Raw genomic sequence first — 17,413 nt, 5'->3', positions numbered from 1 at the left:
CGGACTTCACTCAAAGAAGAGCTTCATCCGCCGAAACACAAGTGGAGAGGATGCCGATAGCCCAGCTCCTCCCCGAGCTTCTTCTCACTCTCTCCCTATCTACTACAAAGTAGTTGAGCTATAGAGCTTCGCCTAGCTACTACTCTCACTTGGAGTGATGGAATGAATGGGGATGTTTTCAAATGGCGCCTCACACCACTATTTATAGCTCTCCTAGGTCGGTTGTTGCAGGAGGGGTACTTATAGACGTTAAGTAAGTCAGTGGAGGTAACTTGGGCACTGGGCGGCGTGGTAGGCGCGTTGGTCGGCCCTTGATTTCACCGCCTTTCGATCGTAGGGCCTTGGTTGGCTCCCAAAGGCGGTTGTGAACTCGGCACATGTTGAAATTTGGCAGGTAAGGCGGTTCCAAGGTCGGTTGGAGGACTCCAAGTCCATGACAGTGGACCCATGGATCCAAGACCACTCCATCGTGACCGTCGGTGCAAACCAACATTGGATCAATGCTTGAGAGGGCTTGGGGAGTCGCTCCCATGGATCGGTGACGTGGCCTGGACACTTGGCACACCGGACAACGCCATGGTGGGGCTAGTCGGCGTGGCATGTGGGCCCCTGGCCTCCCTACCACGTCCACTTGCCTCCCTTGTCCATTTTATTCACCATTTTGCACAAATTTTGCTATAATTCCTGGATACAAATAATTCTACAAGTACAAGTGAAACTAGGTGAATTATAAACAAAATTTAACACATGTGATGATGATTTATCTCACTTTACCATGCTTTTGGGTGAAATGTTGACGGTCAAAACGGGTGTTAGTGACCGTCAACAGTGACATCGAATAGAATTTTTTTCATTTATTCATTATATATATGTAACATATAGATACAATTTGGACGAGTATATGATTGTACTCGTCCATATGCATAATAACTAACCTAAACTATTAAAACTACTTATACTAACTATAAACTACTTAATCTAAACATATGATCCTGCTCGCCTCGCTCGCTTGGGAGGAGGCGAGGCGAGGCGAAGTCGAAGTCGGAGTCAGAGTCATCGGAGTCTTCGGTGTCGTCCTCGTCCTCCTCCTCTGGGTCCTCCTTCTCGGAGCTCCGTGGAGGACTATAATAAAAACACCTCCAGTCGTCGGATGAGACGTCCTCCTCGGAGGACTGGTGGGCTGGCAAGTCGTCCTCGTTGGACGACGGGTTGCTTGAAAATTTGATGGGGTTGTCTGATATTTTCTTTGTAGATTGAAAGAGAAGGGGATGATGAATGAAGAAGAGGGGTGGTTTCAGAGGGCACCGGGCTTGAAGTATACGTAGAGCAGTGGGTATGGCTCTTAGGCTTCAGGCGGCAGAAATAATGGTGATTTGACAGCCTTGGAAGTTGAGGCAATTCAACACTCACGCTGAATTTACTACTGCTTCACCAAACGCTAGTTTAGGACCGGCGGATAAAATACGTATCCCAGTCGGCCCGGCTTTTCATACGACGAAGCAAATGCAACCCCAATACCACTGCCGCATCTAATGTTAACCCGTCGGTGGTAGAAGTCTGAACTGTCGGTTTCATTCCCAGGAGGCCTCGTTATCATTCTAGCCGATGGTGGAAATATCACACGGTCGCTTCTATCGCTACGGCAGTGAAAGTAGCGATAGTGATAAGTCAATCTGTAGTAGTGTCATGTAGGTACTAGCATATGTCTGCATCTCATTCACAAGATTGTTAGATAAATTTAAAATGACTACAAATTATAGCATGTATGGACTCGATCATCAAGATGATTGTGAAATTAATTTTTGACAAGGACATGTTCAAAACCCAAAATAAACAGCACAATGTATGGTCAATCAGAACTACAATAGGAATTCTGGTGGTAGCAGATGGGCAAGCAAGATGCAAGGCTGCTCTGACAAGCACGCTGTAGAGCTCTAGAAAACCATTAGTATTTGTATGCATATAAACATTGGTAGGTTAAACTGCATTAGTCTTTTTTTTTTCAAGTAGCACTCATCGTGTAATTAAATGTCTCACTCCTGTCATGCAGCGGGATCACCCACGTAACCAGCACAAACAAGGCCGTTTGGATCCCTGATTTTGGAAGAATTAAAATCTACTTAATAGATTAGGTTATTTGACTTGAAATTTGATATTACGTAACATTCCTAAGCTTACAAATAAGCCTATCTTAAATTCGTAGGATATGAGATGGAAATGAATTCTATAGATCACTATACTATAATTTTAGGGTATGTTCGCTTGGCTGAAAAGTAATGTTGGCTGATTTGTCGTGAGAGAAAAACATCGTTTCTTCGCTGAAAAAGTATGACTTATAAGGCAAGCGAACATGACCCTACTCTTCAACTTATAGCACACTATTTAACTCATTTTCCTACAATAGAAATGCAACATATAAGTATGTTCCTTGTGTGTCTAACAATAAATATATAAGTATATTCCATATGCAACTATATTAACTTAATTAATCCATGTCTTAAATGTAATTAGAATGAATTTAATTCTAGGGATTCAAACGGGCTATGAGTGTTGTGCTCTTGCAACCAGTACAGGTTTACTGAAAAAGTAATCATGCGCATATACATTGCATTATCAACTGCGGATTGCATGATCCAACAAGCTACTAGGCAAAAAAGCTAGTTGATTAATCAGGAAATCTGAATAAAAACACGTAATGCTTGGTCCTCACCGCTACAATCTTTGCTTGTCTTAGAGACAATTTTGATAGTCAATATTAGCTAAAAGGCATCATAATTCTTCCAAAAAAAGGTAGGAGTACAAGGTACTGAGAGAGGCTATTATTTCCGTAAAAGAAGGTTCAAGGTATTGGCGGAGGCAACTGAGGTTCTGTTCGCTTAAATTTATCAGCCGGCTTATTAGCTAGAATCTACTAATATTTTTCTCTCACAATAAAATAGCTTCAGCCAACTTCGATACCAGCCGAAGAGGCCATGAATCGTAAGCTTTGATACGGTGCCTCTCTGGCTGATCTCTCGCCATGGATCACGCGTGTGTCGATTCGGTCATGACACTCTCGAAAGGCATCGACAGGACCAATCGGAAACGAGGAGATCAATTTGTGATTAGCAACATAAAAAAACCGGATCTAAAAATACAACAATGAAAAAAGACTAGCTCAATTGAGAATGGACCTATTCACTGATTGTCATATCCGGTTTTTTTCTCGATCCTAAGAAAGAGACGAGAAGTTGTAGATAAATGGTTACCCAATCCCAAAAACAACGCATATGAACACAAGAAACAATTATACGAGGGAACCCATCTCTTCGTTTATTATTATAAATATTTTTCTCGAATACGCAAAAGATTTGTGTATCATTATATATCCTGTTCGTTTGGCTGATAAGTCATGACTAAAATTATTGTTGGCTGATTTATTGTGAGAGAAAAATATTGTTCGTTGGCTGAAAAAGTACGGCTTATAAGCCAAGTGAACATAACAATATTAAGTAGAAGAGTTTAAAAATACAGGCAATGTGTTATTATAGATATACATATAGTCTCTTTGTATAGATATAGTTTTTAAGACGTATATGATAGCCTTCAAAATATATATATTACGAGCACATCGATCGTCTAATTGAAAAATTCTTAACAAAAATCAGACGATTATTGCACATGCAGATGGAGGAATCAACTCGACATGACAGGATTAGTATATCTTGTTTTTATCTCACATGATTAGTACTATATCTCCCATCAATAGATGATGAGGAGGAGAGGAAGGCCCTTATTCGATCGGGTGGCTGAGGAGCCCAGACGACATCGGATCAGACGGACCCAGCGCGCCTGCGCACCAGCGGCTGGGGCCGCGCCGCCGCGTCTCAGCTCCGGACGCTGAGGGGTGGCAGCCGCAGCGCTGGGGTGTCATAGGTGGGGGACTTCATCGGTGGCCGTCGCCCTAAAGATGGCAATGAGCCCCGATACCCGATATCCGACGAGTATTTGGTCCATTAGGGGACGGGATAGGATCATATATTTACCCGTGGGTATCTAAATGGTTAAGAATTCATCCCCGACGGGTATAGCGGGTACAAGAACGTTCCCTGTTTACTCGTCCCCGTTACCCGTTGGGGAACCCGACTATTTAAGCTGTCATACGAGTATTAGGCCCAAAGAAGCTCAATATAGGTATTTTTGCCAAAATCTGAACAATCATATATATAGTTTGTGTGTTCTGGGAACCCTAGTTCAATATTTTCTCATCATCTCCGCCAGCAGCACAAGCACGCCTGCCTTACGAGCGCTCGTGCCCCTCGCTTCCTCAGTTTGGTCTCTCTGCCACCTTTGCTCGTCCTCCTCGCAACCTCGCTCCTTCTCCTCGGCATCTCCGAGACTCCGACACTTATACCCGAGTGAAGAAGAAATGTCTCCGATTGCAAAGCTACGACCCCAAGTGTCCTTGTTTATCGGGTATGCAGTACCCGTCGGGTATCTGTTACCCGACCGATGCCCGACGGGTACGGGGATGGGCAAGAATCTATACCCGAGATAGTTAACGGGAACGGAGACGGGATGAATTCTCCATAGCGGGGAAGAGAACGTTCCGGCGATACCCGACGGGTACATCTCCGTTGCCATCCTTATGTCGCCCCTTACCTGCCGTGCTCCAGGGAAAGTGCCTCAACTGCCTGTCCCGGTTGCACTGTGTCGCTACCTACAGGCTGTCATGTCGCTGCCTTCGGTGCTATGGTTTCTGGCACATGGCACGGGACTGTAAGCGGCATCGGCCCGGTTACAACAGTGGACCCCGGATGGCGGGCAGGGATGGACGCGGCACAGCTACTGCCACAGATGGCCGACGACGACCACTCGCCCGAGACCGTGGCTCGAGCACCCAGCCTCCCGCCCACGTCTGTCTAGCGGAGTCGGGTGGGGCTGTGCATGTGCTGACTGGCGGTGTCGGCCGTGGTCGTCGGCGCAGACACATGAGGCGTCGATGACAGCCAGAGGAAGGCACCAACGACCCCTCCACTGATAATGTAGCTGACCTCGACCTTGACGTGCCGGGCAGCGGGACGTGCCTTCGTGGGGTCAACCCGTTGACACTGTCTGTGTGGCCTTACGACATGCTCCCTGGTCGCGACACCACGGATGACCCGATACTAGAGGAGTTTGCAGCTTCTCTCGTCGCCAGTCGGATCGACATGCGCCCTCCACAACCATCTAGCTTCATCTCCGGTGGCCACCCAGCTTGAGGTTGCGACCGAGGAGGTGGTCACCTGCGTCTGTGGGCAGCAGACGCTGTCCCAACTTGCTGACTCGGAGTTGCAGACGTCGCCTCCGCAACCTACTCAGTGGGTTATGGATTCACCACGGCTCAGCCTCGTGGCTCGCCATCATTGCCTGACTGGGCCCCGCGTCACTCCCCCGAGGTTTGTTGGTTTGTTGGTTCGATAACCTCAATTTACCGTCTCAATTTTAACTTGTAAAACTTTCTCGTGCAGCAAGTATAACAATGCTTACTCAGCCGGCTAAATAGAGCCACATCAGAAAAATAGAGTGATTTGGCAAAGAGAGAAAAGAAGAAAGCAAACGGCCGGCGCTTGACTCCTAGCCCGGCTGAATCCACCATGCAGCTTGCTCCCAGCCAGTTGTAGGCTGTAGGATCGGCGCTTGACTCCCCACCATCCTCGTTCCAGCTGCTGTGATACGTCCACGCATACATAAACATTAAATACTTATCATCACTGTTACAGCCAATCTATAATATGAGTTAGCTAATAGGATGGCTATAGCTGATATGGCAGCAGCATACAGCCTGCTGCTGGCTGGGTTATTAACCATGCTCTTAGCGAATCGATGGCACGTTCGAGAGGAGAGGAGATATTTGTTTAGGTTGACGCGCCACCCCGGGCCCGATCCCGAGGCTTTGGTCCGCCGACGCACGAGCAGCCGATGAACACGGCCACTCAACTCATCACGAGTACCGCCTGAGAGCAGCGGAGCCGCGGACACCATCACATACCTCCACCTCCACCGCCTCCTCCGCCGCCGCCAATATAAGCGACAGCTGCAGGAGGGCCCGGGCTCCGCAGTTGAAACCGCCAGCCGTTCCTTCCCACTCTCCTCCCCGTCCCCGGTCCGCCCCCCACCTCAATTCCACACTCCGCGGCGAGGCCCTCGCCGCCGCGCGCTCGCCCACGGTCCCCGCGGATGCGCGTGGCCCGCTCGCGGACCTCGACGACGCCCTGCTCGCGCGCCGCGGCTGTTCCGCCATGGACGAGCCCGAGGGCGTGAGAGGGAGAGAGGACGCGGCGCCGGGCCGCGATGCCGGCGACGCCGAGGAGGCCGGGGACGGGTTCCAGCTCGTGACGCATGGCAAGAAGAAGAGGGCGGCCAGCGGCCAGGACGGCGGGAGTGCTGGCTCTGGCGCCGTTCTCGGCGCCGGGTCGGTGCGGGCGTTGACCAAGGACAAGGGAGCCGCGCCGGCGTCGGGGGCCAAGGCCAAGGTGCCCTTCCACGATCCGAGCATTCCCCGGCCGCAGGACGTGTACAAAATCATAGTGGATAACTACAACCCGTTCGAGCATGTCTGGCTAGAGCGCAGCCAAGACGGCACCCGACGTGTTCACCCGCTGGTCAGTGATAGACTATCCTGTTGCCACTTCTCTATGTTTTGGTGTGTTCGAACAGAATGGAGGAGCTATGAACTCCTTGATCGATGTGTGGGACATGGCTTAGGTAAAATAGTATGCATTGCTTTGTTTAGTCGAGTCTTGGCTCTTGATTCTTGACCAACACTTGTTGGATCAAATACTACTGTTCCCGTCCCCCATCGCTTGGTGTGTTTAGACTGGATGTGTTGGGCGGACGTTGCCCAAAGTTTATCAGACACGGAATGAGTACAAATAATCTGATTGCTGCTTTTTTAGGTTAAATTTTCAACCAAACATTGGAAGATGGCTTTATGATAGCGGTGTGACTGTGTGTATAAATGGAAGAGGAAATGTTCAATATTAGATGAGATAGTACTTTTTTGTGGTGTGAAAAACAACCAACAAGGATATTACTTGCTTTTGACAAACAATAGTGAATCATAGGCATGTTGATATAAAAGAATCAGTATGCATGTTGATATTTTGAAAGCTAAAGGTAGTATCCTCATGCGCAACGATATGTACCATACTACCAGGTGGAAATAAAATCAGTTTGGTGTTTTTCTTTAAAAAAACATAGGACTGCTCTAAGTCTAGCGTTTATCTTCTGTATTTTTTTCCCATTGCCATGATTTGCTTGCATCCATATCCATTTATGGGATTTAACTTATTTTTTGTTGCAGGAAAAACTGCCTGTTGAACAGTTCGTTGACAGAAATGTTCCTGAGAGAGAACCAGTGAAGCCAGCTGATTTAGAGGATACACCATTTACACTGGTTGAAGATCACAAAGGCTTAGTGGAATTAGCGAAAAAGTTGAAGGGTGTCACTGAATTTGCTGTAAGCATTTGTAACTAATATTTTCATTTAAAAATCTCAAATGAATCTATGCCATACTTATATGCCTCTTATGTTGGTACTGAATACTGAAGTGCACTCTCAAGTATTTTGTTTTGTGTTGCATACATTTTTTATCGGAAACAACTGTGAAGCATGCCTTACCTGGAATTTTTTGCCCCTGCAAAACATATATCATGCACACGGTATCACAACAGTTCTCAGTGAAATGTTTTAGTTACATGTGTCTGTAGTTACTGCTATATGTTAGTTGTTGTGGAATGTGCATTGAACTTGACAGTCTTTATACTAACACTATTGAAAGTTCTTAAGCTAGATTACCTTTGTAACTGTTTGACATGAACAACACTGCACAACTTTGGTGGGTATGTAAACAAGATATCTCCCATGTTTTGTTTCTTCATCTTATAGAAGAATTCTTTTACGCCCTTTTATGTTCTAGGCTATCTGACATGCAATAGAATAACTTCCATGGATTTTATGATATGAGCAATTTAATAATTGCCTATATATTTTTTGTTCCATTTTCAGGTAGATTTGGAGCATAATCAATATAGGTCATTTCAGGGCTTGACCTGCTTGATGCAGATTTCAACAAGAACAGAAGACTTTATTGTGGACACTCTTAAGCTACACATATACATTGGTCTCTATTTGCAAGAACCTTTCAAAGATCCAACAAAGAGAAAGGTTTTGAAGAACTCCAAAATAATGTCTGTCTATATGTACTCAATTTCTGGTTTTCATTCGTTCTTGGTCAAATAGGTAATGCATGGTGCGGATCGTGATATAATGTGGCTCCAGCGGGATTTCCACATCTACGTGTGCAATCTTTTTGACACAGGACAGGTATTTGTAAATTAGGGCCAATAATACCGTGATTCTGATTCTGCCGCCCAATTTGCTTCTTTCTTTATTCTCCTGGAAACCCTCCTTTTTAATGTTTAATAGACTGAAGATTGATTTTCTTTCTAACCATAATCAGGCTTCAAGGGTCTTACAGATGGAGAGAAACAGCCTTGAGCACCTATTGCTTCACTTTTGTGGAGTGACAGCAAAGAAGGAGTATGGCTCTATATACTCTGACCTCCCTTGCATCTACAATGGGATTTTTTTTTCTCTGATTAAATCATGCCTTTTCTTGTAGATATCAAAATGCCGACTGGAGGTCGAGGCCACTTCCTGATGAAATGATCAAGTATTGTGCATATAGGCCCTATTCTGAATTTCTTTTCTGTTGTGTTTGGTGTTGGATATTTTTTTCGTTTGCTCCTTTTCTTTATTGCTGACTTGCCATCAGTTATATATAAGTGACTTTACTTCTGTCCAGGTATGCTAGAGAAGATACACACTATCTGCTGTACATATATGACTTAATGAGACAGAGACTACAGAGGGAGTCAACATTCGAAAATGATCTTCTTCTAGAGGTACAGTACAAAAAGTATTGTTTTTGTTCTGGTTCCCATCTTATGTATTGAGGTCATAAGAGAATATACAGTTTGATATTGTCACCTCTTTGAATGAAGTTAAATCTAGCACCGATCTCTTTGTTGCTTGTAGTTCCTGAATTGAATCGATTGTTATTTGGACTGTCATATGTATCAAATTGCATGTCCTGATGTATGTGTTTTAATGAGAGTTTGGGTTACTGCAGGTCCATAAGCGCAGTAATGAAATTTGCTTACAGTTCTATGAGAAGGAGCTTCTGACAGATACATCCTATCTCCACATATACGGGTTCGTATGCTGCTGCCTCAGTTCCTTAACTGGCTTCTATGGTAAACAATTAGTCTTTTGTATCTTTAAAATATGTACTTTACAATTTTAGTTTTATGTGCATATCAAGTTACTGAACTATATTATTACAGGTTGCAGGAACATGAACTGGATGCAAAACAGCTGGCTGTTGTTGCTGTAAGAACATACTTTATGTACTCTCATGATCATTCTGCATTCAATATTTTGACCATTGTAAAGTCATATTGGACATCTTATTGTATTCAGTTTCTTATATTGAAATGTTGCATATATAATGAGCATCTCATATATCATATTCTCCCCACAATTTAGGCTCTACATGAGTGGAGAGATCGTATAGCTCGTCAGGAAGATGAAAGTACTGGTTATATACTGCCAAATAAGGCTTTAATTGAGATAGGTATTGCTGTTTTCTTTATATTCTGTTATTATGGTGCAAAATTGGATATGCGACTTCGCTGACTCCCCCGTCCCCTTTTTTTAAATTCAAAAGCAAAGCAGATGCCTACAGATGTTGGACATTTGAAAAGAATTGTGAAATCTAAATATCCATATGTTGAGAGCAATCTTGAGCTAATTGCTTACACTGTCTGGAATGCACTTAAGTATTCTTATGCCTTTGAAGGAATAGCTGAGCAACTAAAAAAGGAATGGCTGGAACAGGTTTGTTAGGTTGAACTTATGTTGATTTCCCTCTTTGAATACTTTAGGAATGTGCTGAGTCTAGCCCTGGACTTTAAGCTTTCTTTTGAAGCTAGTATCTTATCTTTTGCAGTTGGCTTTGAAAAGTGGTCAGGCCAATGATGAAGTGACTCCTTTGGATGCTGACATTGATAGGAGTAATTTTGATTCATCTGATCAGTCTGCAAATGTCAGTGTTGCTTCTGGCAGTGGGGCTGGTTTTATGAGTGAAGCAGCTTTGATCAGCAGCATCCACCTAGAGGATAAAACTCAAACCATATCCTCAGTTAAGACCTCTGAGACCTTGTCAGGCCTGATCAGACCAGTGAATAAGGATGTCCTGAGCAATAATATACATCAGCAGGTAATAAAAAATATATGAAACATCTAAATCTTTTTTATTTATTCTGTATTTATATCGCTGCATTTTGTATGAGGCTCAGGCTAGTCAGGACCTGAGACACACTTTAGGAGCTCTAAAAGGAAACTTGGCATCTGGAGGACAGTCAAATGAGCAGGTACAGGCAAACTATTCCTGAACAATGAAAACATCAAAGCAGTCATTCTGAATACATGTGATTTTCTATGTATCAATCTGCCTTTTTCCTGTTGAAATGTTGTTGAAGAGTTGTTGATAGTACGCATTGGGTCGCACTGGTCTTTTGGTTTGTCTACAGTTAATCTTATGCAACTTGGTATTGTTCTGAATGCCTGTCTTTACTACATGTTTTGAGATGAAGTATTTACTATGGGTTAGCTTGGATATTCATTCAACATGTGTTTACTAGAGGGTTTTCAATTTTGTTTATACCCTTCTAATTCTTGATATGTTTTGCTTCATCTCCGTTTATTTATTTTCATGATGAATTTTTGCATTTGTGCCGAGACTTTTGTCTACTGCTGTTCAATTCCAGGCTGGGAGCAATGTGGAGAATTTTAGATCTTCTGTATTTCCTTCCCAGCAGTTGTCTGGTTGGGTAAAACCATTTTATCCAAATGCTGGAATGCACAGTGACAATGTTTGGATTCAAACAACTCAGATGAATGAGACAATGCAGCTGGGCAACACACCTTACTACACACAGCTTCCAGGATATAGCACTGAAGTTGTAGGGAGCCGTTATGAACCTGAAGGCTTGCAGATGTCCGGGTACCTGTCTGGTTTTGAGCCTGGCATTGAGTCAATAAACCAAAGAAGTACAGTAACAGGACAGCCTCCTGGTAGACACAAGGAAGGAAGTTTCCAGAGTTCGGTGAGACGACAATCTTTCCCACCTTCAAGTTACAAGAAATGAGAGTACATACCAGTAGCAGTAGCTGCCCTGATGTACAGCAGAAGGGAAGGAAACGATGAGCCCCTGGCACTGATGTTTTTTTTGTGCAGACATTGACTGTGTAGAGAACAAAGACTTGGGGGGTGTTTTACTTGCCCTCTGAATGCGTCTTTGGATTTTTGGCATTCGGTTAACTGAAAGGTGAGAAACCCAATATTGACTGTAGATGCAGGGTATCGGAAGTGCCATCTCATTGCCCGTTGGCTCATGTAATGGAAGGACGGGACTAACAAACAAGTTCTGGTTCAATGGTGAATACTGGAATCGCACAAAAAAAATATACTGTGATACTGATATTGGTACAGTGTAACACCATCAATTCAAAGACTTAGAAACAAACAGCTAGCTTTGTTCTGTCCTTTCTCCCTTATTATGCTATGTCTTTCATTTTTTTTCTGTATATTTCTACGTGCGCTTCGTTATCGAACTTTTGATTTCTATCAACGTGTAATCGTATAGCTGCCTAGGGCGTGTGGATATATTGGTTAGGAAAGTACTCATTCCCTCAGTTCCAAATTAGTAGGCATATACTAGTTCTTAAAATCCTGTCTGAGATTAGAGGAGGCACAACTAATCTCAGTTTTTTTTCTTCATTTTGGTCAAAAGTAGCCCTACAACTTAGTAATAGGGTCTGATCGGTTGGTTACACTGAAACTTAGTAATGCATTAAGGGTGTGATTGGTTGTTTGCGCTCATGCAATCCTATATTAGGTTTTATATATGAAGCGTAGCCTAAGCTTTCAAAAATTGACCGGCTTTGGTTTGCTTGTACTACACATTTGCACTTGAAAGATTGTATTTGTTTAGTTACTGCATTATTTAGGGTTTTAGTTGCTAGAGTAATGTTTTTTCTATCATAATACAAAAAAACAAGATTTTAAGTCTGGTTTACCAAACTATTAGAGGTGCTATAGCAAAAGCCCCAATAGTAGACCTCTCATTTCTCGTTCACATTAGCGGCTTCTTATTTGGTTTACCCTTTTGGCTCCGTTCGTTTCGCTGAAAAAACAAACTGAAACATTGTTTTGGATAATTTGTTGTGAGGGAGAAACACTTTTCTGACTTAAAAAAACAAGCTGAAAAGTACGGATTATAAGGCAAGCGAACAGAACATTTATTTTGTTTGTCTTGCCGCCTCCCGGGCTCCCGGCAGGCCTGAGTAAGCAAAACCGGGTATAGTGTAGCACCTGAATACAAGCTCTTAGAAACAAAATAGTTTTCTTCTGTCTTCATTTTTTTTCCTTGTGCCATGTCTTGCATCTTTTCGCTGTCAGTACTTTCCTATTGATTTATTTTACGCACTTGTATTGGGCTGTGGCTATATTGCCCAGTGAGGAAACCTTTTGTCCGAAGCACTCAGAGTATGAGTGTGCTTGAATTGCGTACTGCTACATGTCACGTGAATGAGCGCAGAAGCAGTGGAACAGATGAGTTAAAGGTAGGAGCTCGAGAAAATCCAGATACGGGTCAAATGAAACCAGTGTCCGATTGGCCAGGACTGAACTCAAACCGTATCAGTTTGGCGCATCACTCTCGCCGCGCTGCTTGTTTGGTAACCCGTAGCCGAATCGACTTCCGGTAGTCTAGTACGAGCAGTGTACTACTGCGTTTTCTTATCCAGGCATGGCAACGCCTGTTCCAACAAGGCGTTTCCAAGATGAATTCCGCATGAGGACAGAAGCCCACAAGAAACAACAAGAAACCCTGTCGCGACAAAAACGAGCGAAAAAAAAAAACAAGAGCTCGTCCACGCAGCAGAACAAGGGCTTGGGGTTTATAAGATAAGTATCGTTGGCTGGTTTAGCGTGAGAGAAAAATATTGTTTGCTGGTTGATAAGCTATGGCTTATAAGCCAAATACGATCAAGCGAACAGGCCGAAGATCACACCTATGTGCAAACAACCCTATGACGGCTTGTTCGCTGGTTGGTTTCTGGGCTGGCTGGTGCTGCTTTGTTGTGAGAGAAAAACACTGTTGGCTGACTGGTTTGGGCTGGCTAAAACCAACAAGCGAACAGGGTGTGAATCTCTGATGAAGTTTGAACCAGCCCGGTTCGTTTTGCTGAAATTTGACGTATGCTCATACTTATGCTGATTTGCTGTGAGTGAAAGACAATATTTATTCGCTGAAGTAGTACTGAAAAACATGGCGCATATATGAAATATTAAAATGGAATGGAATAGAGCTATAACCAGATCCTACACAAACCAAGTTACTTGGCTGAAATATAACCTTTCAAATCAAAAAGAAAAAAACTTAGGTCCTTTTTAGTTCCACTCCAAAATACCAAAATTTTTCAAGATTTTTCATCACATCGAATCTTTGGACACATGCATGAAGTATTAAATATCCTTTTTAGTTCCACTCCAAAATACCAAAATTTTTCAAGATTTTTCATCACATCGAATCTTTGGACGCATGCATGAAGTATTAAATATAAATAAAAAATAAAACTAATTATATAGTTTAGATAAAATTCACGAGACGAATCTTTTAAACCTAATTAAATTATAATTAAATACTAATTAAAAAAATAATAACGAAAGTGCTACCATGGCTAAACGGTAGCTTGCCGAAATCTGCTCCAGGTTTGGAACCTGGAATTCAGAAATCTGAATACAGTCACGGCACTCAAGTTGGTTGCAACTTGCTGGCAGAGGCAGGCGGCAGGCCCACACGCCCGCCGCAGAGCATTTCATTTTCACTGCCGAGCGGGCCCACCAACCAACCCATCATCAGTAGGCAGCACCAACCCCCGATTCTGACAAGTGACACCTCCCCTTCCCCTTCCCCTTCCCCTTCCCCTTCCAACCAACTCCCCCCTAGTCCTATAGATCCCGTCCCCTTTCCCATTTCCGCACCAAGCAGCCGGCCCAAGCCCAAAACCCTTTCCCCTCCTCCCCTCCTCCTCTCCCCTCCCCACGATGGCCGCCGCCGCCGCCACGACGCCGCACTCCCTCCTCCTCCAGCGCGCGGCGACCCCGGCCGCGCCGCCGAGGGCAGCCATCGCCGCGTCCTCCCTCAGCCTCTCGGCCCGCGCCGCCAGGATCTCGTGCGCGGCGGTGGCGGCGCCGTCCCCCGCCGCCGCGGCGGCGGCGGACGAGGCGGAGCGCGGCGTCTACAACTTCGCGGCGGGGCCCGCGACGCTGCCGCTCTCCGTCCTCAAGCGGGCGCAGGCGGAGCTGGTGGACTACCACGGCTCCGGGATGAGCATCATGGAGATGAGCCACCGCGGGAAGGAGTTCGACGCCGCCATCAAGAAGGCCGAGGCCGACCTGCGCGCGCTCCTCGCGGTGCCCGACACCCATGCCGCGCTCTTCCTCCAGGGCGGCGCCACCACGCAGTTCGCCGCCGTCCCGCTCAACCTCTGCGCGGGCCCCACCGACCCCGCTGACTTCGTCGTGTCCGGCTCCTGGAGCGACAAGTCCTTCAAGGAGGCCAAGAAGTTCTCTGCCGCCTCCGTCGCCTGGTCGGGTAAAGACGGCAAGTACACGGCCCTCCCGCCCTTCGACGCCATCAAGCAGAACCCCGAGGCCAGGTTCCTCCACATCTGCTCCAACGAGACCATCCACGGCGTCGAGTTCAAGGACTACCCGGAGCCCCGCAACAAGTCGGGCATCCTCGTCGCCGACATGTCCTCCAACTTCTGCTCCAAGCCCGTCGACGTCTCCCGCTTCGGCGTCATCTACGCCGGCGCGCAGAAGAACGTCGGGCCCTCGGGCGTCACCATCGCCATCGTGCGCAAGGACCTCATCGGCGCAGCGCAGCCCATCACGCCCGTCATGCTCGACTTCAAGACGCACGCCGACAACGCCTCCCTCTACAACACCCCGCCCTGCTTCGCCATCTACATCTGCGGCCTCGTCTTCGAGGACCTGCTCGCGCAGGGCGGCCTCGCCGAGGTCGAGAAGAAGAACGCGCACAAGGCCGGCATCCTCTATGACACCATCGACGCCAGCGGCGGCTACTACATCTGCCCCGTCGACAAGTCGGTGCGGTCGCACATGAACGTGCCCTTCACCCTGGCGAAGGGGCCGGACTTCGAGAAGCAGTTCATCGCCGAGGCGGCCAAGGAGGGCATGGTGCAGCTCAAGGGGCACAGGTCGGTCGGTGGCGTCCGCGCCTCCATCTACAATGCCATGCCGCTCGCCGGCGTGGAGAAGCTTGTCGCCTTCATGAAGGACTTCCAAGCTAGGAACCCTTGATTGGCTTGTGCTTATGATCATTTGGTATTGCTGCTCTTTAGCAGTATGTTTTGTTCTTTCTTCATAGCACAAGTGAGCTCTGTGCAAGAGCAACTTTGCTTTGCGCATCTGGGATCTATCTGTAGTATTAGTAACAGCTACTGTATTTTGCGATGTTCTTTTTCACTTTTTATTAGGTGTTCATGGGATTTCATTTCTATGGATCACCATTGTAGTTGGAATGTGTTTTGCTGGAACTAAGGAATAAGGTGGATGGTCATTTGCCTCGCCTCGATCGAGAGCAGGTGACGCTGCTATATCATTCAGACTTGTCAGTGCTTATAAAACACTAATTTGAAGGTTGTTTGGTTTTTGCCTCTCCAAACAAAGCAAATTTTGTTGGTTTCTTCTTTTCTTATCATTTTTAGAGACAGAATTCTGCTGAAATTTGATGTCATCTGTACTTTAGTAAGATTCTGATGAAAATTCTTTACACCCGTTGTACGTATCCAGCGTTGTTTTCAGATAGGTTGTCCTTGTTGATGACTAAGCATAGAATACACTGCCTTGCATCTGATCTGATGGTACTAGTATATCCGTGAAAGATCCATTTAAGGTTGGTAACGGGTGAGCACTCCAGAGTCCAGAGTTTGGTGAAGTACTTTTTGCTGGTTCTTGGTGTCGTTATCTGACTGATCCATTTATGCTGATACCAAAAACAGATGTGCAGTGTGACATTGTTTTAAATTGCACGTTGGGTAAACATTGTGTCATAGCACAGGCAAAAGGTCAACTGTTGGTATTTCCAAATGACAAGACAATGTTTTGACTCAAATCAGTCTAAACTCGAATAGCAGCATGCCTTCTTTTCCTCAAGATTGCAAAATCTGTTTCGGTACTAGTTCTCCAATTGACAAGTTACTACGTACAATCAAGTTGAGCTGCTAGTTACGCCATAATATTATTCTCTTTTAACTAACCATCAGGATATGAGCCTGTTCGCTGGTTGGTTTCTGGGCTGATAAGTCTGACTGGTACTGGTTTGTTGTGAGGGGGAAACACTGTTGGCTGGCTGATAAGCCCCGACTGAAACCAACGAGCGAACATGCTGTTATCAAGAGACGTGCAGAATCTGTACATGTTAATTTTTCTAATTCTATGGGTGGAATGGTCTATTATTATATTATGGACACAACCACTTGGATGTCGTTATGTCATCCATGATTCTTGTCATTGGAGTCTTCGTTTGGAATTGCTAATCTATTCTGACGAGTGGGGGACAGCTCTCTCCCATGCTAAAGTGTGTTTGCACTTTGAGCCTGCAATTCCGATGGAAGTGAATGGAAATTTTGTATGGAAGGTGTGAATGGGTACCACTGCAAATTGCTGAAACTGCCGGTATTCTCCTTGGAAATGCATTCCGCCTCTGCAGTTCAACTTTCATGTTTGTAGCATTTTGGATTCCTGGTTAAAAAAGTGGAAACCCACACGGCCCTGTATCTGATGCTATTACTAGTATTTATTTGTCAAAAATTCATTTAGGGTCTGGACTGATTCACTAGGCTGGTACCAAAAACATATTATGAGCATATATGCAGTGTGATCCAGTTTCAGATTGCACGTTCGGTAATCCAAATAACAGGATTATGTTTTGACTTAATAATCCGTAAAATCAGGATAGCAGCATGTTCTTGGTTTTTTTTTTTTTTGGCCCCTAAAGATTGCAAAATCTGCTGTAGTGCACTGTTTAGTTTTCTTTTTTTAGCAATGCAACTGTTAGTTCAGTACTCATCATGTTTTTGTTCCTGCGGCCCGGCCCACGTCACCGGTCAGTTAACTTCCTTCCCCTTCCAAGGCCCAGCCCACACTCTACCCTAAAACGGCCGCCGCCGAAGTGGGCGTGGCCCAACGAGAACGCGGATTAACCGCTGCCCGCTGAGTAAATCGCAAGCAGA

At 45.3% G+C, this 17,413-nt stretch overlaps 2 protein-coding genes across 2 annotated transcripts; both read left to right on the top strand.

Moving 5' to 3' along the window:
- Window positions 1-5,912: 5,912 nt before the first annotated feature.
- LOC136507413 (protein RRP6-like 1) lies at window positions 5,913-11,638 on the top strand. Its single transcript, XM_066502146.1, has 14 exons — window positions 5,913-6,623; window positions 7,325-7,480; window positions 8,030-8,188; window positions 8,264-8,347; window positions 8,484-8,563; window positions 8,646-8,696; window positions 8,829-8,928; window positions 9,156-9,238; window positions 9,370-9,415; window positions 9,572-9,659; window positions 9,753-9,922; window positions 10,035-10,304; window positions 10,384-10,458; window positions 10,855-11,638. Exons 1-14 carry the CDS (start codon window positions 6,261-6,263, stop codon window positions 11,233-11,235), a joined length of 2,106 nt encoding a protein of 701 aa, XP_066358243.1. The 5' UTR covers window positions 5,913-6,260; the 3' UTR covers window positions 11,236-11,638.
- Window positions 11,639-14,099: 2,461 nt separating this feature from the next.
- Window positions 14,100-15,829, top strand: LOC136507404 (phosphoserine aminotransferase 2, chloroplastic-like). The gene has a single exon (XM_066502140.1). It carries the CDS (start codon window positions 14,199-14,201, stop codon window positions 15,477-15,479), a length of 1,281 nt encoding a protein of 426 aa, XP_066358237.1. The 5' UTR covers window positions 14,100-14,198; the 3' UTR covers window positions 15,480-15,829.
- The last annotated feature ends 1,584 nt before the right edge of the window (window positions 15,830-17,413 follow it).

Source organism: Miscanthus floridulus, chromosome 1 (assembly GCF_019320115.1).
Source record: "Miscanthus floridulus cultivar M001 chromosome 1, ASM1932011v1, whole genome shotgun sequence".
NCBI lineage: Eukaryota > Viridiplantae > Streptophyta > Magnoliopsida > Poales > Poaceae > Miscanthus > Miscanthus floridulus.
Note: the sequence above shows the minus strand (reverse complement) of the source record. Positions and strands in the feature narration are given on the sequence as shown.